The following is a 22,710-nucleotide window of genomic DNA, read 5'->3' as shown; positions in this document are numbered from 1 at the left end:
ACAAAACTGAAACCAATAACAAATTAAAAAAACAAAAAGAAAACAAAATAACAAAACTGAAAACAATATAACAAATTTAAAAACTAAGTAACAACACCAACAAGAAAATACCAATAACGAAAACAATATAACAAATCGGAAAACACGACGACATATCCAGATACAAAATACCAAATGAGAAAACACAACGACAATTCCGTCAAACTGAAAAAGGTAGGTATAATTTGCAAATTAAATTCTTATCGCTGATCTTTAGTGGCAGATGTCTTGTCCAGTCAGCGGTAAGGATGTAATTCGCAAACCACACGTACCTTTTTTGGCTTATTGATTCTTACCGCTGATTGGACAACACGTCTGTCATTTAAAATATACTGGAGCCACACAGACATTTAGATGTATTTTTATTTAAGGATTCATTTCAGTATTTTAGGATTATACAGCACTTTGGTCAACTAAGTGTTAAATGTGCTTTAAAAATGATTCTGACCTCACTTGATAGTACTTCTTGTATGTCTTAAGTGACAGATGTCTCATCCGATCAGCGATAAGAATTTAATTCGCAAGCTATACCTACCCTTTCTGGTTTGAGTGAATTGTGATTTTTCATTTGGTATTTTGTTTCTGGATATGTTGTGTTTTCTGATTTGTTATATTATATTCGGTTTTGTTATTTTGTTTTTTGTTTCTTTGTTTTTGTTATTTTGTTTTGCACTTCAGACACCGTATGCCAGTCACACAGCTATGAGAAAACCCCATTAATAGCTAGGGATTTTTCTGCCTGTTGTAAAATGCGTTTGAGCATGGGTTATGGTCATAGGATGCTCTCTCGTGCCCAACAGGCTGCCTTTTGACCTAGTCCAAGACATCTACCCAAAACCCATGCCATTAAATGCATCTGTCCTTTTTTTTTCCACACAGGAGAATTAGCCAGTTATGCCTAGCCAGTTAGTTTAGCCAGTTATGGTTAGGCGTTTAGTTATCCTGGCAAGTATGGTTCTAGTGTGGTGTGTAGTCATAGTTCCAAACCCACTCAAGATATAATAAGGAAATTACTATTTCCTTGTGTTTATGGGTATGCTTGGTTCTATTCTTTTTTCTTAGGTGTTATAATGAATGTCGTGAGGGCAAGTGCAGTGGCAATCCGCACTTTGAGTGCGTTTGCTCTCTGGGTTGGACTTCAGAGCCTTCCACTCTGGTGCTTAGTGGCGTGGAGTGTGACGTCGACTGCGGCTGTAACTTCCACAGCACCTGCATTACGGCTCCAGGAATCTGCGACCAATGCCAAAGTAAATACCGCCTTAAGTTTACTTATGACATTTGCATACATTTATGTACCTTCACTGTGCATTGATTGTTTTTTTATTTTTTATTTTTCCAGATTGGACAACAGGGCCGCACTGTGAGCACTGTCGGCCTGGTAGCTTTGGTTCAGCAGTGGCTGGCGGTGAAGGCTGCGTCCCCTGCGAGTGTAATGGACATGGTGACCCACTTCAGGGATTCTGTCACAATCAAACGGGCCAGTGTTACTGTACACACCATACACAAGGACTACACTGCGAGTTTTGCTTGCCTGGCTACTATGGAGACCCCCGGTATGACACCAGTACTGTAATGAATTTTCTGCGCAGTAAATTTAATCCAAATTAATTTAAAGCCATATTTAAAATCTTATCTTCAATTTTTTTTAGGAACAATGGCACATGTTTCAAACAGTGTCAAGGTCGCTCTGTTGTCCTTTCTTCATCATCTTCCCCTTTCCTGCCCCTCTCATCCTCTCTTGGTTGGCATGGATCAGCAGGAGGCCAGGATGGTCTCTCGCACTGCCTGTGGGTTCTGTCTGTCTCTCAGGATCTGGCACCATGCTTGCCAGGCCAGTTGTGCCCACCTGTTGCATTGACTCTGCATCCAGACTCATATACACATTGCACAGTAAGTGCATTAAAATTATTACTATTCCCTTTAAAATAATGTGAATTTTTAAACAATTTTTTTCTTCTTCTTTAATTATTGTGCAGAACTCGTACGTGTACGTATTCGATGGTCTGCCACGTTTTCTCAGCGACGGCGTGATGCACTCAGATCATAACCTGATTGGAGCTTTTTGCGGCACAACTCGTAATCAACCAATCACAGTAGAAGCAACATCTGGTAATAAATTTTGACACTTTTTTATACCTTAACTTTTTAGCGAAGATTTATTTTTGTCTTTTAAAACTGCTTTAATATTTAGTTTCCTCTAGAAAAATGATTATACGCATTTTATTTCAGGTGTGATCTCTGTGTACTTTGAGGCGAATGTGTCCTCGACTCATCCTCAGGGTTTTAACGCCTCCTTCTGGGTGCGGCGTTGCACTGAGAGTGGATCTGAAGAGGCCATTGATGGATCTTCAGGATGCCAGGGCTTGGCTCAGTGCCGCAATGGTATCTGCGAGTGTCCCAGTGGTTACGGTGGGCCACTCTGTGATAGACCCATCTGCTCAGGAGGTTGCGGCGCCCGAGAGGGCCGAGGCACCTGCAACACGGTGAGATTAATGCAACCTTTTTTCTGATTTTTCTGAAGCCATTAGTCAGATGTGTTTGTAGAGTTTCATACATGGAAGAATTGTGACAAGATGTTGTGACCCCTTTTAATAGATTTCAGTTTTCTTTAAAACAGTAGATATCACTTTGATCCTGTGTTAATTAGCACTGTGTATTTTGGAGTGTCAGAGTGGTACAGTTTTAACATAATAATGTAGAAAAATAAAAAAATGTACTTAACAACATGCGGAACCTTGGGATGAGCGGACATGTGAATGAAAGGCAAAACAATATTATGATGTTCAGAATCAGTTAATAGCTTGTGCTTAGTCCTTGTAGAGGTGGCTCAGGACCTTAACCAGGATAAGGCAGTGACTAAAGAATAGTGCATGAATAGAAGGCAAATGTAAATGTGTAAATTAAGTTATTGGATATTTTTTAAAAGATATTAGAAGTACATCCATCACGGAACCTCTGTAGTCCAACTAGGGACTGTGAAGGCCAGCGGTGACCATTGTAAATGCCAATTAGCCTAATCTGAATGTTTTTGGACTGTGGGAGGAAACCGGAGGAAACCCACGAAGCACGGGGAGAACATAAAACCCCATGCACATGACCCAACGTGGGACATGAAAACCGTGTAAACTGTGGAAACAGTGCTAACCACTAAGCCACTGTGACATTAGAAGTACAATGCATCTTAAAGCCAAAGTCGCAGAGAATCTTATAATCTTAAAAATCATGAAAACTTTAAACCCTTTTAAATAGTGAAGAATCTTTAAACAAGTAAATCTATTTGCAGATTTTGCAAAGAATAGTCAGTGTGTTCTTGAGGCACAGCTCAGCATCAGGGCATTGCTGATAATAATTTTAAGTGATCTTATGTTGTTGCAGGTTCTAGGAATGTGTGTTTGCTCTCTCGGCTGGACTGGATCTGACTGCTCCACTGTCGCAGATGCAAACAGCCTGGTGTGGGAGAATCTGCTGGATACACAACTCACAGCGGTGAGACACCTTACTCAAACATTTTTTGTGCACAGATGAAGTGACACCAGATATATTCTCTTGCCATATTTTTGACTCCATCATACGTGCATTGCAATATTTAGGCTAAGCCGCAAACTTATTCCTGAATTTTAGTAAAACACAGAGAAAGTGTAAATTGAATTGAATTGAAGTGAAGTAAATATAATTTGATGGATTTTGTTATCAGTTTTTTTCTTGCAAGTTGATGCATGTTATAGAAAACATTAATGAAACTGAAATGATTTTTTCTTTTTCTTCATGACCACAGAATCCATCATACAGGTTTCTCCAGAGGATGGGACACTCACTTGTTTCTGGCCCCCAGGGCACACTCTGGTTATATGGTGGTCTCTCGCTCACGGAGGGAATTCTGGGAGATGTTTACAGGTATCAACAACTTTAAGATATGCAACTGCGATATGATGTGTATAAGGAGTAAAACGTGATTTTGTGTGATGAGGTAGAAACATAATCAACAACAGAATGGTGTGGCATGGCTTGGGATAAATTTATAATTGTTAATACAGTATATATCTGGAATTTGGATACGTCTGTAAAGTTGCTTTGTGACAATATCTATTGCTAAAATGCTATGCACATAAAACTGAATTGAATTGAATAGGTGAAGTTACTATGATTATTTCAAAGGTATATATTCGATTGTAGTTGTTTATTTAGCAATATAAGACCCTGTACTGCACTTTCACCTATTACATTTAATGTTTTGGAAGGTCCATGTAATAAGTTAGTTCCTACTTTAAACAGTTATTTGTTTACCGCTGTATCCTTACGGCTTATCTTGTTACTGCTCCTCTCCTCCTCACCCTTTGACACCCATGTTCATGAATGTCAGCCAAATATGAAAAGCTTTACCCGTCAACCATTATACATTTTTCTGTGTTAAACAGCACATTTTTGAAATGTGATTATTATTAGCCTTAGGTTTCTGTTGAGAAACCCTGTGAGTGGGAGGTTTCTATATAAATGCTGACACTTTAAAATAAACCTGATTTGAACAATAGCTCACACAAGTGTTATTAAAAACCTGTATTGGCTTAGGTACTTTGTTCAAGAGCGCCGCTGGAATCAGATGCTTACCAGTTCAGCAGAAGAAGGTTCTAGCCCCTCAGCCCGCTACCATCATGCCTCTGTTGTAGTAGCCATGCATGACCCTATGTCTGGTTCTCAGACAGAAGGTCATCACTTAATGCTTGTGGTGGGCGGAGTCACACGAAACAGTGTTCTGAATGATACATGGAGCCTTAATGTTAGCAGTTTGACGTGGACAGAGTACAAGGTATGAAACACTAGATATATTTTAAATTTTTTTCAGCTTTTCAACATTAAAGAAAAATAATAAAGTGATTACTTTTGTTTTCAGAGTTCAGTGCTGCCCCCTGTGGCTGGACACACACTAACAGTGCGCAGAGTGTCCTCTGTGCTTCTGATTGGAGGATACTCTCAAGAAAATGGTTTTAATCACCACTTACTGGAGTTTAATGCACAGTCTGGCAACTGGACTGCATTGCCACACACTGGTACACCACCTACAGGTAAAATCTGGACCCCAGATACTGAAAGAGAAGATGTCGGAAATTGTGTAGTCTTGAATCTTGAAGTTTTAATCTGCAATAAAATTATTTTGTCACAGGTCTTTATGGACATTCTGCAGTCTATCATGAGCAGACTGATGCTGTTTATGTTTTTGGAGGTTACCGTTTCCATGTAGAGGCAGTAGAACCTTCTGGAGAACTCTATACCCTTTACTACCCCAACCTCACCTGGTCTTTACTGGTCCCCTCCCGGGGAAACAAGGTGATTAAACAAAAAAGCCAAAAGATACATTTTTTTCCTTCATTAGCTATATTTAGGAATAAGGTACTTTTCTGTCTATTAAGTGTGCTTTTCTCTCTTCAGCCTCCCCCACATTTTTTTCATGCAGCAGCATTACTGAAAGACACCATGGTTGTTGTTGGAGGGCGGACAGGATCAGAAGATTACAGCAACAGTGTGTACGTGTATCAGATCAATTGCAACACATGGATAGAGCCAGGTAATTCTATATACACACACAACTGTAATACATATATGCTTACTGATTACGTTACTGGGAACCCCATGTGCACTTGCTCATTCATGTAGTTATAAAATCATGCAGATACAGGAAGGTTGTATCAGTATGAGAAAAATGTGATCTCTGATTTTGAGCATGAGACAATGGTGCCAGCCAGGCTGGTGCAGAAATTTCTATAACTACTGATCTCTCTTATAACAGTGTTTATTTAGAGTTGTGCAATAAGGAAAACTATCCAGTGAGGGGCAGATATAAGGATGGAAATGCTTTGTTGATCAAGTTGTGAGAAAGGCTACAATAACTTAGATAACTATTCTGAACCATTGTGGTGAGAAGATTGTACACACTGTGGATTGAATAAAACAGTTGTACACCACAGAGGGTACAAGAATAGACTAAGAATAGAACAGTAAGACTGCAGTGGGCACAGGCTCACCAAAATCAGACAGTCTAAGACTGGAAAAATGTAGCCTAGTCTGATGAATCCACATTTTTGCTGAGGCACACAGATAAGTAGGGTTAGAATTCTGCACCAACTTATGAGTCCAACCTTCCTTGCTGCTGACCATGTGCATCTTTTCATTCCATGTCAGTCTTGTTAACACACCGTGTTACAATGTAAAAGTTGTTTTAAATTGGTTTTATGAGCATGACAGTGACCATTCACCAACAGTGTTTCTCAGTTGCCTTGAACGTCAAAAGATCTGAATCCAGTAGAATAACTTCCTTAGGATACCTCACAAATGTGTCTTTAGGAAACCCACAGTCACATGCTAAGGCTGCCCCCCTTTTGAAGTGCACTTAAAACTTGGTTAAACACTTGGTAAAACATGGTAAATGGCTTCAATATATTTTTGCCATCAGATGTACCCTACCCTAGCTGCAGATGGATGTAAATGATTCTTGTCATACTGATCAATCTGATAATTATTTATTTTTTGTTCTTCCTGCAGTATCGTCAGTCGGCGAACCTGTTAATCATTCCATATCCTTGGCGATGACGAGTTGGGGAAATCATCTGTTCTTATCGGGTGGTTTTAATGGGGTCATGCTGGGGCGTTTGATCTCTCTCACTGTGCCATCTGACCCCTGTGTTCTTCTGCCAACACTTGAGGCTTGTAACAACAGCACAGGCAGCTGTGTATGGTGCAGGCATGTCTGTATTTCCTCAGACACAGGAGAGAGGTACAGCTTGAGGATCAGAGTAGTTGAAAATTTTGAATGAATATTAAAAGGCTCACTAGGAGTCAAAAGTTTTAATTAATATTTTAGTGTTGTAAAATTTAATAATAGTTACTTTTTCTTCAGCTTCATTTTATTATGTAACTTTTTTTCAGAATCGGCTGTGATGTTGGTCACTCCCCATGCTTTCCTACTCCCCGTGTCCCTGATCAGTGTCGAAGGCTGAAAACATGCAGTGAATGTCTGGCCCGACACCCCAAAACATTTTCCAGCCCTGGACAGGTAAGTGATGTGTGGCTCGCAGCAGTTCGGTAGTTTTCTACATCGCAAAATATAGTCCTCTCTAAAAGTATTGGACAGGCAAGGACAAATATTTTTATTTATGCTAGAAACTAAGGAAATTTGAGTTTAAGAACAAAAGATGAACATGAGACAACAGATCAGAAAATTGTCTTTTATTTAATATTATTCACGTGCAGCTGTTTATTGTGGACTACCTATTTTGGTTAGCAAAAATACTGATACAGATTGTCCTGATAAATTAAAGTTATTTACACTTAATATTTGGTTGCATGTTTTCTTTGCGCCAGTGCATAGTGAAAACAGAAGAATTGCCCTTGCCTGTTTATTACTTTTAGATGGCACTACGCAGGCCTACATAAATGTTAAAATTTTTTCCTTACATTATCACTTTCAATCTTTTGTATCCCTAGAACACTCTTCAGTGTAAGTGGTGCACAAACTGTCCTGAGGGAGCATGTATTAGCAGCTCTGTAAGTTGCACGTCAGAACATGACTGCAGAATAAACCAAAGGGAGATTTTTCTCTCCAGCAACTGCACGGAAACCAGCTGTGAGGCATCTGACTGCCCTAAGTGCACAGCTTCAGGAAAGTGTATGTGGACCCGTCAGTTTAAACGGACAGGTGCGTATAAATACACTAATTGTATTAAGTTGCCAAACACAGGGGTGTCAAATATACTGTTCCACATTTAGATGCAATTTATTTAGATTTTGTGTTCTGTTTGTTTGTTGCATTATGCTTCACAAAACATAAATGTAAACAATAGCCAAAATTTAAAACCTAAAATCACATTACAGCAGCCAAATAGCTATTACACTATATTGCCAAAAGTAATATGACAATGCGCTTCTGGGAGAATAATAAAAAATTCCCATAAAGACTCCTAAACCTTGTGGAAAGAGTTAAAGCTGTTATAGCTACAAAGGGTGTGCCAACATCATATTAAATCGTATGTATTAAGAGTTGGATGTTAATTAAGTTCATATTCATATGAAGGCAATGTGAGAATGCTTTTGGTAATGAAGTGTATATATTATGCTCTTCATTGCTGATTTATTTATCTTTCTTGTCCTGTTTTGCTTTCATCCCATAGTTTGTATTTATGGTTCAATATCCGTTAATGGTTCAATGTAATAAAAGATATTCATACTACTGTTACAGTTTTTTTTTTTTTTGACATATCACTAAGATGCATTACTGTGTATAGTGTGCATGCAATGCATTACTGTGTCTCATTTTTTCCTTATCTTTGTACTACAAAATTTTAATTATTATATTGTAACATAATTTTAAAAGTAATATGATTTGTAATTTTTTTTCTTGATTTTATGTATCACAATAATTGATAGTTTTTGTTATTTTTTATTAATTAATTAATTTATTTTTGTCCTTCTTCCCAGGGGAGACCAGGCGCATTCTGAGTGTTCACCCAACATATGACTGGACGTGTTTTAGCTATGCGCTACTTAATGTATCACCCATGCAAGTGGAATCGTCCCCACCTATGCCCTGCCCTGAGCCCTGCCACCAAATCCAGACTTGCAGCCAGTGTCTCAGCTCCAACGGTTCAGATGGGGGTTGGCAGCACTGTGTTTGGAGCATGGCACTGCAGCAGGTGAGAAGCTACTCGCATTTACTACATGAGTTGATTTCCCAGGTGGCTGCACTCGGGTCTGAGTGTCAAGAGGTCACTATATAGAAATTATTTTGTTTTATCAAAAGTTCTGATGGTGCTTTGGCAGTCATTTGATATTTTTGAACAGAGTCAATTCACTATGATCCTTCACTAATGCACCAAAGTGTCCCAACATGTTTGGTTTAGCTGTATTATTTACAACACCATAAAATTTTAAGTTTTCTGCTTCTTCAGCGCTTGTCAGACCAAAATGAATAAATGTCTGGTGGATAAGTCAGGTAGAATGTGAAATGAGCACGTTCGTCACTTTTTGTAGGGGTATGTAGGCATTGACATTTAATTGCTTTCCACTTAATTTAAAAAGCATGGAGTAACCTTTGATATGATTCTCATGAAAAATTTGCTCATTACACATGATAGAAGTGGTGTAACTCAGTCAAGTTTGTGGTCCTTCATGCTCAGTGACACTTTTTAGGTCAGTTGACAATTTTCTATGGGACTCTGGTCAGGACTATGAACACTCCAAAACATCGGACACTTTGTCGCCTTTGTCAATTTTTTATTATTCTTTTTTTTAATACAAATTCTGTCACTTGGGTTTGGATGCCTAGGATCATTGTCTTGCCTGGAGACCCAGTAGCACCCAATTTTTTTACTTTCTGTCTGATGTCTTAAGGTGAAGATTTAATATTACTGGATAAAATCCTTCCTCATGATGTCACCTACAGTGGGGCAAAAAAGTATTTAGTCAGCCACTAACTGTGCAAGTTCTCCTACTTAAAAAGATGAGAGAGGCCTGTAATTTTCATCATGGGAATACCTCAAATATGAGAGACAAAAAATGAAAAAAAAAAAACAACAACAGAAAATCTAATTGTAGAATTTTTAATGAATTAATTGGTAAATTCCTCTGTAAAAAAGTATTTGGCACCTACAAACAAGCAAAATTTCTAGCTCTCACAGACCTGTAACTTCTTCTTTAAGAGGCTCATCTGTCCTCCACTTGTTATCTGTATTAATGGCATCTGTTTGAACTCGTTATCAGGATAAAAGACCCCTGTCCACAACCTCAAACAGTCAGACTGCAAATTTTACTATGGCCAAGACCAAAGAGCTGTCTAAGGACACCAGAAAACAAAATTGTAGACTTGCACCAGGCTCAGAAGACTGAATCTGCGATAGGTTAGCAGCTTGGTGTGAAAAAATCAACTGTGGGAGCAATTATTAGAAAATAGAAGACATATAAGAACTCTGATAATCTCCCTCGATCTGGGACTCCACGCAAGATCTCACCCCGTGGGGTCAAAAAGATCACAAGAATTGTGAGCAAAACTCCCAGAGCCACACGGGGGACCTAGTGAATGACCTGCAGAGGGCTGGGACCAAAGTAACAAAGGCTAGCATCAGTAACACACTGTGCCACCAGGGACTCAAATCCTCCAATGCCAGACATGTCCCCCTGCTTAAGCCAGTACATGTCCAGGCCTGTCTGAAGTTTGCTAGAGAGCATTTGGATGATCCAGAAGAGGATTGGGAGAATGTCATATGGTCAGATGAAACCCAAATAGAACTTTTTGGTAAAAACTCAACCATCAGCAAGGGCATTGAAGATGAAATGTGGCTGGGTCTTTCAGCATGACAATAATCCCAAACACACTGCCCGGGCAACGAAGGAGTGGCTTCATAAGAAGCATTTTAAGCTCCAGATCTCAACCCTATAGAAAATCTTTGGAGGGAGTTGAAAGTTCGTGTTGCCCCAAAATATCACTGCTCCAGAGGAGATCTCCATGGAAGAATGGGCCAAAATACCAGCAACCAGTGTGTGAAAACCTTGTGAAGACTTACAGAAAACATTTGACCTCTGTCATTGCCAACAAAGGGTATACAGTGGAACCTCAGATTACCAGCAAATTCGTTCCGGAAGCGGGCTCATATTTCAAAACACTCATAAACCAAATTTCATTTTCCCATAAGAAATAATGTAAACTCAAATTATTCGTTCCACAGCCCAATAAATCCCGACAGATAAGTGTTTCTGTTTATGCGCGCAGGCGGTGTGTGTGAGTGAGAAGCCCTCCTGTCCCGAGAGAGAGTGTGTGAACTGGCACGGTGTCGAATTACGCGCACACACACAAAAGAGAAGCCGAGGGAGAAAATGGATTTTTACCTTCTAATAAACTTTTATTACAGAGTGAACCTTTCTTATTTAAATTTCGCATAAATTCACATTAACGGGAGACTGTTTTGTCTGAAAAATTAGCAAGGAACATCGCTAATGAAATTTGAATTTATTTTTAACATGTAATGAGACATTCTTTTGCTTTACATGCACGCACACGTGTGTTATAAAAAACAGTACACATGCGTTTACAAACACAAAATAAAATGTTTACACACTCACCTGGTCACAGTGTTAGAGTAAACAGTACACACGTTTACAGATGTTGATTATACGAGTGACAGACGTGCACTAAGACCCAGCAGGAGAGGCGATTTAACCACAATTCCGGAGCGCAAGAGAGAAAAAAAAACGTTGGCTCAGTTGTGATCACGTAAGGCTCTGCGTCAAAACAAGAAGCGCATGCGTGATACATGATATTCGGTGCTCGTAAACTAAGACTTGCTCGTTTTTCAAGTCAAAATTTATTTAAAATATTTGCTCATCTTGCGGAACACTCGCAAAACGCGTAATCCGAGGTTTCACTGTATAACAAAGTATTGAGATGAAATATTGTTATTGACCAAATACTTACTTTCTACCATAATTTGCAAATAAATTCTTTAAAAATCCTACAATTTTTTTCTTATTTTCTTAAGGTATACCTATGATAAAAAATACAGACCTCTCTCTCATGTTTTTAAGTGGGGGAACTTGCACAATTGTTGGCTGACTAAATACTTTTTTGCCCCACTGTATTTTCATAGTATCTTTTTTCAGCAAAAACACCCAGAGAATGATGCTACCACCCCATACTTCATTTCTCAACCATCAGTTCCTTTGTTGTTTTATTAGGAGTCTAATAAAGCTTTCGAAACAAAATTCATCAATCACTGGGAGTTATTTTTTGCTCAGTTCCTGAACAATGCATTGTATTTGTGGTCCCAATAAATGTTCCCCTGATGGTTGTGGAAACTTCAGTTGTTTGGAAATTGCACTCCATGAGGAAGCAGACCTGTGGAGATCCATATTTTTTCTTTTTTGTTTGTTTGTTTGTTTTTCTCTTCTGGCAGTTTCAGCCGAATTTCTTTTTAGAAAGAGCCAATTAAGTTGCTGTACTTAAGCTTATGACACACTAAAATAATGGATCAAAGCAGAAATAAATATGTCTTTAATCAGCTTTTTAAAATTATTTTCGGTTTTGGGGATGTAGGTGCATGGATTAGAGGATTAGCTTAATTTTTTTTTTTATTACAATCATTTTTCTTCCTTCCCTTTTCTGTTTTAGTGTATGAGCCCTTCATTTGTTCCATTGCGCTGTGAAGCTGGTCAGTGTGGTCGCCTGCTCTCAGGTGGAGACTCCTGCTCTCCTCAGTGCTCCCAGCTTACCCAGTGCTCCCAGTGCATTGCCCGGCCACAGTGTGGGTGGTGTGCCACCCGTGGCGATAATGGTGCAGGACACTGCCTGCAAGGAGGGTTGGATGGTATGTATCATTCTCTACAATACTCATGTTGTTTTATTTATACTGGCACTAAAGTTCTTTCTTTCTGACATCTTACTGCATGTCTTAAAGTGCTAAATAAAATAAGGATTACAATTTTGTATACACATTTTCTAAACATTTAAATTTTTTATTTTATTATAAAACTTTTATTTATATAAATCTTTTTTTATATGAATGATGTGCCTGGAAAGGAAGTCACCTTAAGTAGAGAAAGAAATAGAAGAAACTACACAGTATTCCCCTACCTAATTTTTTCACCATCAAGGCTCCTTTTAAACCCCTCTTGTAGGTGTCAGTGAATCTCTCTGTCCCTCATGGAACAGCAGCTGGTCATTCCTACACTGTCCTGAAGAGGATGAATGTGCCAACGGGCATCATCGTTGCAATGTTACCCAGGACTGCCATGACCTACCTGATGGCTACCACTGCACCTGCAGAAAGGGCTACATACTCAGCAGGTAAACTCAAAGGCTTAGGTTACTGAATTTATGTATTTGTGTGTTTTGGTAATATACTGTACAGTGGAATCTCGTGTTGCGAGTAACGCGGTTTGCAAGATTTTTAATTAATTTTGACTTGAAAAACGAACAAGTCTTGGGTTACGAGTACTGAGTATCATGCATCACGCATGCGCTTCTTGTTTTGGTGACTAGGGTCACGTGATAACACCTGAGCCAAAGGTTTTTCTCTCCCTTGTGCTGCGGAATTGTGGGTAATCGTCTTCCCTGCTGGGTCTTAGTGCTCGTCTCTTACTGGTATAATCAACATCCGTGCATGCGGGTACTGTTAACCATAACACTATGACCACGTGTGTGCACGTAAAGCATCTTTTACTTTGTGTTTGTATGCGTGTGTGTACAGCGCACATTAACTGTTTATTATAACACATGTGTGCGCTTTTTATTATAACACATGTGTGCGCTCATTTCAGAGGTTAAAGATCCATTTTTTTTCCTCTCTCTATCAGCCTGCCGTTATGTGTGCACACGTCATTGGACACCGGGCCTCTTTACACTCACACACACACACACACACACACACACACACACACACACACACTCTGCTCTACACAGAAACACTTCGATGTTGCGATTCTTTTCAAAGGTAAAGTGCAGGTTAATTTGTTTTATTTTTACTTTACAGCAGTGATTACGTTCACGCAAGTGTTATTAGCGATGTTCCTTGCTATTTTTTTTTTATAAAACAGTCTTTCGGTTAATGTGTGTGTGTGTGTGTGTGTGTGTGTGTGTAAAACTCAAATAAGAGAGGGGGAATGTTTACTCTGTAGGATGAGAAGAGGGAGAGGGGAGGGGCTGATTCCTCCTCTCCTTTTGCTTTAGCTTTATACACACACACACACACACACACACACACACACTCAGCGCCTGTGCGCATAAACAGAAACACTTATCTGTCTGGATTTATTTTTACTTTTTCAAAGGTAAAGTGCAGGTTAATTTTTTTCTTTTTACTTGTTATTTTGTTTATTTTGTATTAATTATTTTTATGTATTTATTGTTTGGGGCTGTGGAACAAACAATTTGAGTTTCCATTATTTCTTATTGGAAAATTCACTTTGGTTTACAAATGTTTTGAAATTTAACCCTGCTTTCAGAATGAATTATGCTCGTCATCCAAGGTTCCACTGTACATTATACTTTTTCTTTTAAGTATAACACAGAATACATTTTTGATTGAACAGTGATTCTTCATCTTAAAACTATGGTTTCATGATTTTATAAAAGAAATCGCATTGTGATTATTTTGACGCATATTGAGATTGCAATTTAAACTACGATATGCAAAATTTTAATGTGCCATTTAGTATTGAAGCATATTTAGTCAGGCTAACAGCAAATAATGGCACAAATGATCACATTAACAGAATGTTTGCCACTATTGGTTGAGCACCTCGACTACTTTAATTATTGACAAACTACATAAATTCCTAACTATGCATACACTTGTAATAAATTGCAGTCTTTTGCGATTAGATAATTGCACAGGTCCAGATCACGATTTAGATTTTAAAAAATTAATTGTGCAGAACTACTCAAAGCTATGCTTATTAGTGAACAGTGCAGAAGTATATGAGACATACACTGCCTCTCCAAAAAAGTCACCACCTGAATTTAACTAAGCAAGTAGTAAGGAGCTTATAATTATCCATTGAATAGTGAAGTAATTAATATGGTTTAGTTAAAAGTTAAAAAGTTATAAAAGTTATTTAAACCTAAATGATAAAGTGAGGAGCTTTTAATTTCTTAAACAGCAATATCAGAGGGCATATCCTTTGGTCATGGCAAAGCTATTACTCTGCTTCAGAAAGGTCGAATAACTGGCTTGCATCAAGCAAAGAAAACAACTAAGGAGAAACTGAAGCTACCAAAGTTGGGTTTGGTATGCATCTGTCCAATGCATAATTAAAACCTGGAAGGATAGTGGTGAACTATCATTTTTGAGGAAGAAAAGAGATCAGAAAAACATTTTGAATGATCATGATCAGATGTTAGTAAAATCAAACTGTAAAACAAAAAAAAATTAACCCATGGCTGTGTTTAATAATGAGAGATGACTTTACGCAGCAGTCCTACTCTTTCATTCTCAGTGCAAGATCTTAATTAATGTGACTCTGGATGGAAATAAATGTTAAGATGCATAAGCTTTTCAAATGTTGCGATGGTGAAGGTTGTCTAAAGAAATATTAGATTGAGTAATTTTTTTTATTTTTATTATTATTATATATTTTTTTTAGGTGGGCAGTGTATGATCACACACATGCAATTTGATTTGTCTGTACTTGTCGTTTTATGATGTTTAAAAAGTAGCAGGGCTGAGACAATTGTCAAAAGAACCAAAGCATGTTTATTCATGTGTGTATGAATCGTTATAAATAAGTTCTCTCTTTTGCTCTCACTTTCTTTTTTTAGTGCATCTGGGCAGTGTGAGCCGGTATGTTTGCAGGGCTGCGTTAATGGCACGTGCGTGTCCCCGGGAGAATGCCAGTGTCACTTTGGATTTGTCGGCGAGAACTGCTCATCTCAGTGCCGCTGTAACAAGCACAGCAACTGTAAGGGTGTCACTCAACTAGATACGTGTCTGGAGTGTCATAACCACACTAAGGTATCACAAGTCTGTTTTTAACTGTTGCCAGTTTCTTAGTTGGTTAGAAATTGGTTTCTTTGATAGAGCCTTTGTTAAACATTGATGTTTTTTTTTTCCAAGTGTAAGTCAATAATTTGATCAATACTTTATCATTTTCCCTCAGGGTCAGCACTGTGAGAAGTGTAAGCCGTTGTATGTAGGCTCTGCAGTAGGTGGGGGAATGTGTCGTCCCTGTCGGGAATTTTGTCGAGGAAATAGCGATGTGTGTTTGTCCAAAGATGAACTCAAGTTGGCACTTGATTTCCCAAAAGACCGTCCACTAGATCCTGAGACTGTAGGTCTGCTGTGGGCTTTTTCCATTTTTTAATCCTATCTCTCTTTTTCAAAGGTAACGTAATTGTTATAAATATCTTTTGCAGATCATTCACTGGGTTACGGAGGGCCCTACTGAGGATAATGCCGTGTGTGTGAACTGTCAAAACAACAGCGTTGGGGATAAGTGTGAGAGCTGCCTCAGCGGATACTTTCTCCTGCAGGGCAAGTGCGAAAAGTAAGTGACAAATGCTAAAACACGCAAATGACAAGTTAGTGTGGGTAACAGTTTGCATGAATACTGGGACATGAGAAGCACAGAGGTATTTTGTGGCAATAAAATATGTGGCGGATTTTTTTTATTAAACACTGCATCCCAAAATTAAATTTTTTCATTTCATGTCAGTATTTTTTGAGCATAGTTACAATTGAAACATTAACAAGTAAATATTGTTTGGAAAATAAAATCTAAATCAGTTGCAGTGGGCTAGTGTGCTACTCGCAAAATGAAAAAGGAACTTCAAATGATCATTGGAGCAAATTCTGGTCATTTATTTTTCATTAAACACTTTCATATTCAGGTGGACTCAATATATTGATTAGCTACAGTCTTGTTTAAAAATTTATACCTCCATTCTAATTCTCTGTTTTATTATCTGATTGTAGCAGATTGGGTTATTAGGTGAATACAACCTCAAACAAACATCTTTTTTCACCATGCCATTATTTAGTTTACAGAAACAAAGCCAAAATAAGAAAAGGTGAACAAAACTAAGTAATCGTTTGTTGTATGACTTTATCAGTCTTTCACATTGTTGTGAATGAATTTTAGTCTCGTTTAAAAAAAAAAAAAAAAAATAAATTGAACAAGGTGTGTGGCTGAAAAAAAAAACCCCAAATCTTAATCTCTCTACTATTATTATGATAATAGTTATAAGGTGTTTCTGCTGAAATGCTGTTTTGGTTTTCTCTGAAGGTTGTTTCGTTTGTCCAAGGGACATTGTTCCAGAAACCTTATGGTTTGTTCAGATGCAGCTGAGATTCTGTTTTAGACAGAAGTGCCTTTCTTCTGGCAATCCTTCCAAACGAACAGTACCTGTTCAGTCTTTTTTTTATTTGTACTATCAGAGATTTTAACATTTAACATGCTCAGTATGGGCTCAGATGTAGCTCTTGTTTTTTTTTTTGTTTCCTGTTTTGACTGTCGTGAATGCTTTCCACTTGTGAATAATCTTACTGCCTTTATTTATATATAAAAAATATATTTCTTTCCAAAATCTCTGTTTTTATATGCTTATTCATGTGTTTTTGATTTTGCCTTGATTACGTTTAAATATGTAAAAAATTCAATTAAATTAAATAAAATTTTATTTGTATAGCGCTTTTAACAATTGACATTGTCAAAAGCAGCTTTACACAATCAAAAGAATTATTTAAGGTTTGTATGGAATTTGAATGTGTATAAATCAAAATGGTCAGATAGTCCCTGGTGAGCAAGCTGAGGGCGACAGTGGCAAGGAAAAACTCCCTGAGATGGCAATAGGAAGAAACCTTGAGAGGAACCAGACTCAACAGGAAACCCATTCTCATTTGGGTGAAACAGAGAGCAGGAATTGATCTGCATTTATACTGTGTGTTAGTTGGCAGGCAGTTCAGCATAACAGTTGATGTTAATTGATTTTAATATGGAGTCCAGTTAGTTATTGAAAACTCAGGTAGACTTGTATGAAGTTCCAGTCCTGAACTATCGAATGGTCAAGTCCTCAGAGAATCAACTGCCAACACCAGTCGAGGCCAGAACCGTCTTTTAGGTAGAGAGAACCATCCCCAGACACGAGACGCATCCCAAAGAGACACACGGGGCATCCATGTAATGAGATCTCCAACCAGAAGCGGGGCACCAGGATGGGTCAGACAGGTCCGAAGGGGAGAGGGAGTCTGGATCACTGGCAGCTCAGGAACAACATGTGTAGCTCGACAAAGAGAGGGGAGGAAAGAGAGGGGGAGAGAGGGAAGAGAAAGAGCAGGAGAGAACAGTTAACAGTTAGGTCTGGTCACAGTCACATAATGTATAATGTAAATGTATATTTACTGTAGAGTGCAAGCAGAGACTCCGGCAGGACTAACTATGACAGCATAACTAAAGGGGGGAGCCAGAAGGAAACACAAACATGAGGGCTCCCTAAGATGTAAAGCAACCAATCACCTCAACATCAACAAACCTGAGTGATCAATGAGAGTGGGGAGGACAGCATCTAAACATACCAGTTCACCATAATACTCTATGACCATGAGTCCCCCAGATCTGCTCCTTTACCAAAGTCAAATCTTTTTATAAAAATGCTTGATTAAATAAATAGGTTTTTAGCCTGGACTTAAACACTGAGATTGTGTCTGAGTCCCAAACATTATTTGGAAGACTATTCCAAAATTTTGGGGCTTTGTAAGAAAAAGCTCTGCCCCCAGCTGTATTTTTCATAATACGCGGTACTGATAAGCAGCCTGCATCCTTTGATCGCAATAGGCGTGGAGGATCGTAAGACACTAACAGTTTACTCAGATACTGCGGTGCGAGACCATTTAATGCTTTATATGTCAAAAGTAGTATTTTAAAATCAATGTGAAATTTCACAGGGAGCCAATGAAGTGAAGTTAAGATGAAGTTAGTGAGGACTCTCGCTGCTGCATTCTGGACTAGCTGAAGCTTGTTTATGCACCTAGTTGAACAATTAGACAGTAGGGCATTACAATAGTCCAACCTAGAGGTGATAAAAGCATGAACTAGGTTTTCTGCATCGTTTAGCGACAATATATTATCTTGGCAATATTTCTTAGGTAAGAGAATGGTATCCTGGTAATATTATCTACATAAGCTTCAAATGGAAGGCTGGAATCTACAGTATAATCACACCGAGATCTTTTACTGTTGCACTTGATGGAACAGAAAGGCCATCTAAAGTTACAGAGTGATCTAGAATCTTACTTCTTGCTGTATGCGGTCCTATTACTAGAACTTCTGTCTTATCTAGATTAAGCAGAAGGAAGTTAATTAGCATCCAATTTCCTATGTCCTATACACATTGCTCAACTTTAGTGAGCTGGTTTATCTTATCAGGTTTTGCTGAGATATATAACTGTGTTCTCAGCATAACAGTGAAAACTAATACCATGCTTAAGGATTATGTTGCCCAGAGAAAGCATGTAAAGGGAAAAAAGCAGTGGGCCTAAAACTGTGGGCCCTGTGGAACACCAAACTCCACTAGAGAACATGCAGAATAATCACCATTTAAGTCTACATACTGATCGGTCAAATAGGATCTGAGGCAGGAGAGGGCTGTACCCTTAATTCCTACTACATTCTCGTATCTGTGAAGAAGAATACTATGATCAGTGGTGTCAAAAGCTGCACTGAGGTCGAGTAATACAAGCATGGTTACACAACCTTGATCAGAGGCCAATAGGCGGTCATTTACTACTTTTAACGAGTGCTGTCTCTGTGCTGTGATGAGGTCTAAATCCTGACTGATACAGTTCATTTATGCCATTTCTATGTAGATATGAGCATAGCTGCTCCACTACTATCTTTTCCAGAATCTTAGAGATAAAGAGTAGGTTTGATATTGGCCTGTAATTGGACAGCTAACAGGGGTCAAGGTTGGGTTTCTGAATAATCAGTTTAATAACTAATAATTTAAAAGATTTTGGAACATACCCAATGCTGAGTAAAGAATTAATTATTCTCAACAGGGGTTCTGTTATTTCTGGTACTATCTGTTTAAGAAAATGTGTCGGTACAGGATCTAATATACAGGTTGATAAATTTGCAGAAGAGATGAGTGAAATTAGTTCATTCTCTTCAAGGGGAGTAAAGTATTCTAGGTTCCGATCTGACATGGCTAGTTTAACATCTGCATAACTTACACTGTTTGGTTTTAAAGCCTCAATTTTATGCCTAATATTTACAATTTTATTATTAAAAAAGTTCATGAAGTCCTCACTATTAGACAATGCTGTTGTGGAGATTTCTGCAGTGGTCTTATTTCTGGTTAATTTGGTTACGGTATTAAATAAAAATGTAGGATTATTTCTGTTATTTTCTATAAGAGTGGAGAGATGCGTTGATCTAGCTACATTAAGAGCTTTTCTATAGTTCAGGGTGCTCTCCTTCCATGCTATTTGAAATACTAACAATTTAGTTTGATGCCATTTATGTTCTAATTTCCGAGCGGTCTGTTTTAAAGAGCGTGTATGATTGTTATACCAGGGAGCGAGTTTTTTATCTATAATAATTTTTATTTTAAAGAAAATAATTTTTCTTAAAGACTACCACTTTTAAGAACAGAGGTTCATTCAAGTGTTTTCGATCAGGTATTGAAAACACCTGTGGATGTCAACGAGCAGCAATCAAGCATAATAAGCACCAATTAGGCAGATTTAAAATGACTGTGATACTCAGCTCCTTCTAGACTTTACTGGTGTGTTTACAAACATGGTGAAGTCAAGAGAATGGTCCAGGAACACAAGAGAAGAGGTGATTTCTCTTCACAGGAAGGGCAATGGCTATAAGAAGATTGCAAAGATGTTAAACATTACAAGAGACACCATAGCAAGCATCATTCGCAAATTCAAGGCCAAGGGCACTGTTGAAACGCTACCTGGTCGTGGCAGAAAGAAGATGCTTACTTCGACTGCTGTGCGCTACCTAAAGTGCAAAGTGGAGAAAAGTCCCCGTGTGAAAAGATTTGTCAGATGCAGGTACTGAAGTTTCATTTCAGACAATAAGGCGCACACTGCTTAATGAAGGCCTCCATGCCAGAACTCCCAGGCGCACCCCCTTGCTGTCTCCAAAGAATAAGAAGAGTCGACTGCAGTATGCCAAAAGTCATGTGGACAAACCACAAAAGTTTTGGGATAGTGTTCTGTGGACTAATGAAACAAAATTGGGCCCATGGATCAACGCTATGTTTGGAGGAGGAAAAACAAGGCCTATGAAGAAAAGAACACCTTGCCCACTGTGAAGCATGGTGGGGGGGTCAATCATGCTTTGGGGCTGTTTTGCTTCTGCAGGTACAGGGAAGCTTTAGCGTGTGCAAGGTACCATGAATTCTCTTCAGTACCAGGTGATATTGGAAGAAAATGTGATGCAGTCCGTCACAAACCTGAGGCTTGGGAGACGTTGGACCTTTCAACAGGATAATGATCCCAAGCAGACCATTGGCCATCGCAGTTACCAGACTTAAATTCGATTGAGAACCTCTGGTGGGACTTAAAGAAAGCAGTTGCAGCGCGCAAGCTTAAGAATGTGACTGAACTGGAGGCTTTTGCCCATGAAGAATGGGCTAAGAAACCCGTAGATCGCTGCAAGACACTTGTGTCAGGCTATGCTTTACGTTTAAAAGCTGTTATAACTGTGGCACTTGGGGATGGAATAAAACTGATAATGATGTGAGCACAGAAAAGACATTTGTGGGTATTTCATTATAAATGTTATATTTGTCTGACTTACAAGTGCCTCTTTGATTTAATTGTAAACAAGATGACTGAAATGATCAAAATCAATGTCAAACTGGCCAAAACACTTAACCCCATTTCAGTGGGGGTTAAATAATTTTGAACACAACTGTAAATGCTTTACGCACAGCGTCTTCCGGATTCTTAAAATGATTATTAAAATCTCCAGCAATTAACGCCTTGTCTACAGAATCGACTAGGTTTGAGAGGAAATCTGCAAATTCACTAAGAAAATCAGAGTATGGCCCTGGAGGTCTGTAAATGACAGTTAGTGGAATCGACTGAGCTGACTTCATATTTGTAGCTACACTTGTTATGTTACTATAGAGAACTTTAAATGCATTAAATTTTTGTCCATGTTTTTGTATAATAGTCAAATTATCATTGTGAATAACTGCGACGCCTCCTCCTCTACCAGTTAACCGAGGCTGGTGTATGTAGCTGTATTCAGGAGGACTAGCTTTATTTAGAGCTACATACTCGTCCTGTTTAATCCATGTTTCTGTTTAACAGAGTATATCAAATTCCTGATCCGTGATAATTTCAGAGACATCTAATATTAAACAGTCCTAGCTTCAGATCAGAGGTGCCGGCTGCGCATTCAGTATGATCCGAGTTTGTGGTTAAGTTACTAAAACAGACTTTCTGGGTCTTAATACATTTTTGTTTAGCTCGGGGAACAGACACAGTCTCAATACAGTGAACCCTAAATGACGACTCTATGCAGCTAGCAGACGGTTGGTTTAGCCTGTCTGTCTACTCCCTGGCCAGGGCTCAAGATTGTTACCGGTTAACTAGGCCTCTTCTGAGACTATGAGCTATATTACAGGAAATGAGAGCAGCACCTTCCCGAGTGGGATGGACACAGTCCCGCCCTAACAGGCCAGTTTTGCCCTCAAAGGTCTTCCAATTATCTATAAAGCCCACATTGTTTTGGGAGCATCACCTGGACATTCAGCGGTTCAGCGACCATAACCTGCTGTAAGCTATGTCGTGACGTCTCAATGGGATGGGTCCAGAGCATATTACGTCATCGGACATTGCCTTCGCTAATTTAAACACCTCTGAAAAGTTACTCTTATACGCCTGTGTCAGTCGGAGGTTAGCATTATTAGCTCCGGCATGTACCACTATCTTAGAGAACCTGTGCTGTCCTAGAGCCCTAAGATTACCTGCTATGTCCGGTGCTCTGGCTCCCGGGATACACCTAACCACTGCCGCTGGCGCCCCTAAAGTCCTTTTGATTGGCTAAAACCGTGGCCTGCTATGATCAGATCATTATTATTATTATTATTATTATTATATTTTTTTCACAAAGAAACAGAGAATCAAAAGAGCGGGTGCTAACTTTTGAACATGACTGTATTGATGTGGTTAA

The 22,710-nt window shown here is 38.7% G+C and overlaps 1 protein-coding gene across 2 annotated transcripts in view; it reads left to right on the top strand.

Moving 5' to 3' along the window:
• Nucleotides 1-22,710, top strand: part of megf8 (multiple EGF-like-domains 8) — a 52,664-nt gene that overhangs the window by 26,045 nt on the left and 3,909 nt on the right. Inside the window, exons 23-42 of one of the 2 annotated variants that reach the window (XR_008356427.1) lie at nt 1,102-1,286; nt 1,379-1,592; nt 1,689-1,929; nt 2,016-2,148; nt 2,269-2,522; nt 3,415-3,525; nt 3,815-3,933; nt 4,606-4,843; nt 4,928-5,099; nt 5,198-5,361; nt 5,464-5,599; nt 6,574-6,805; nt 6,958-7,084; nt 7,516-7,726; nt 8,506-8,720; nt 12,188-12,383; nt 12,694-12,862; nt 15,335-15,527; nt 15,673-15,847; nt 15,929-16,059. Coding sequence is in view for 1 of the 2 variants with exons in the window: in XM_053487654.1 (XP_053343629.1) it covers nt 1,102-1,286; nt 1,379-1,592; nt 1,689-1,929; nt 2,016-2,148; nt 2,269-2,522; nt 3,415-3,525; nt 3,815-3,933; nt 4,606-4,843; nt 4,928-5,099; nt 5,198-5,361; nt 5,464-5,599; nt 6,574-6,805; nt 6,958-7,084; nt 7,516-7,726; nt 8,506-8,720; nt 12,188-12,383; nt 12,694-12,862; nt 15,335-15,527; nt 15,673-15,843; nt 15,929-16,059 (3,612 nt within the window). In the remaining variant the exon portion in view is untranslated. The remainder of the gene's footprint in view (nt 1-1,101; nt 1,287-1,378; nt 1,593-1,688; nt 1,930-2,015; nt 2,149-2,268; nt 2,523-3,414; nt 3,526-3,814; nt 3,934-4,605; nt 4,844-4,927; nt 5,100-5,197; nt 5,362-5,463; nt 5,600-6,573; nt 6,806-6,957; nt 7,085-7,515; nt 7,727-8,505; nt 8,721-12,187; nt 12,384-12,693; nt 12,863-15,334; nt 15,528-15,672; nt 15,848-15,928; nt 16,060-22,710) is intronic. The other variant, XM_053487654.1, reaches the window with a different exon arrangement.

Source organism: Clarias gariepinus, chromosome 26 (genome assembly GCF_024256425.1).
Source record: "Clarias gariepinus isolate MV-2021 ecotype Netherlands chromosome 26, CGAR_prim_01v2, whole genome shotgun sequence".
NCBI classification, from domain to species: Eukaryota; Metazoa; Chordata; class Actinopteri; order Siluriformes; family Clariidae; genus Clarias; species Clarias gariepinus.
This window is presented reverse-complemented; position numbering and strand designations above follow the sequence as displayed.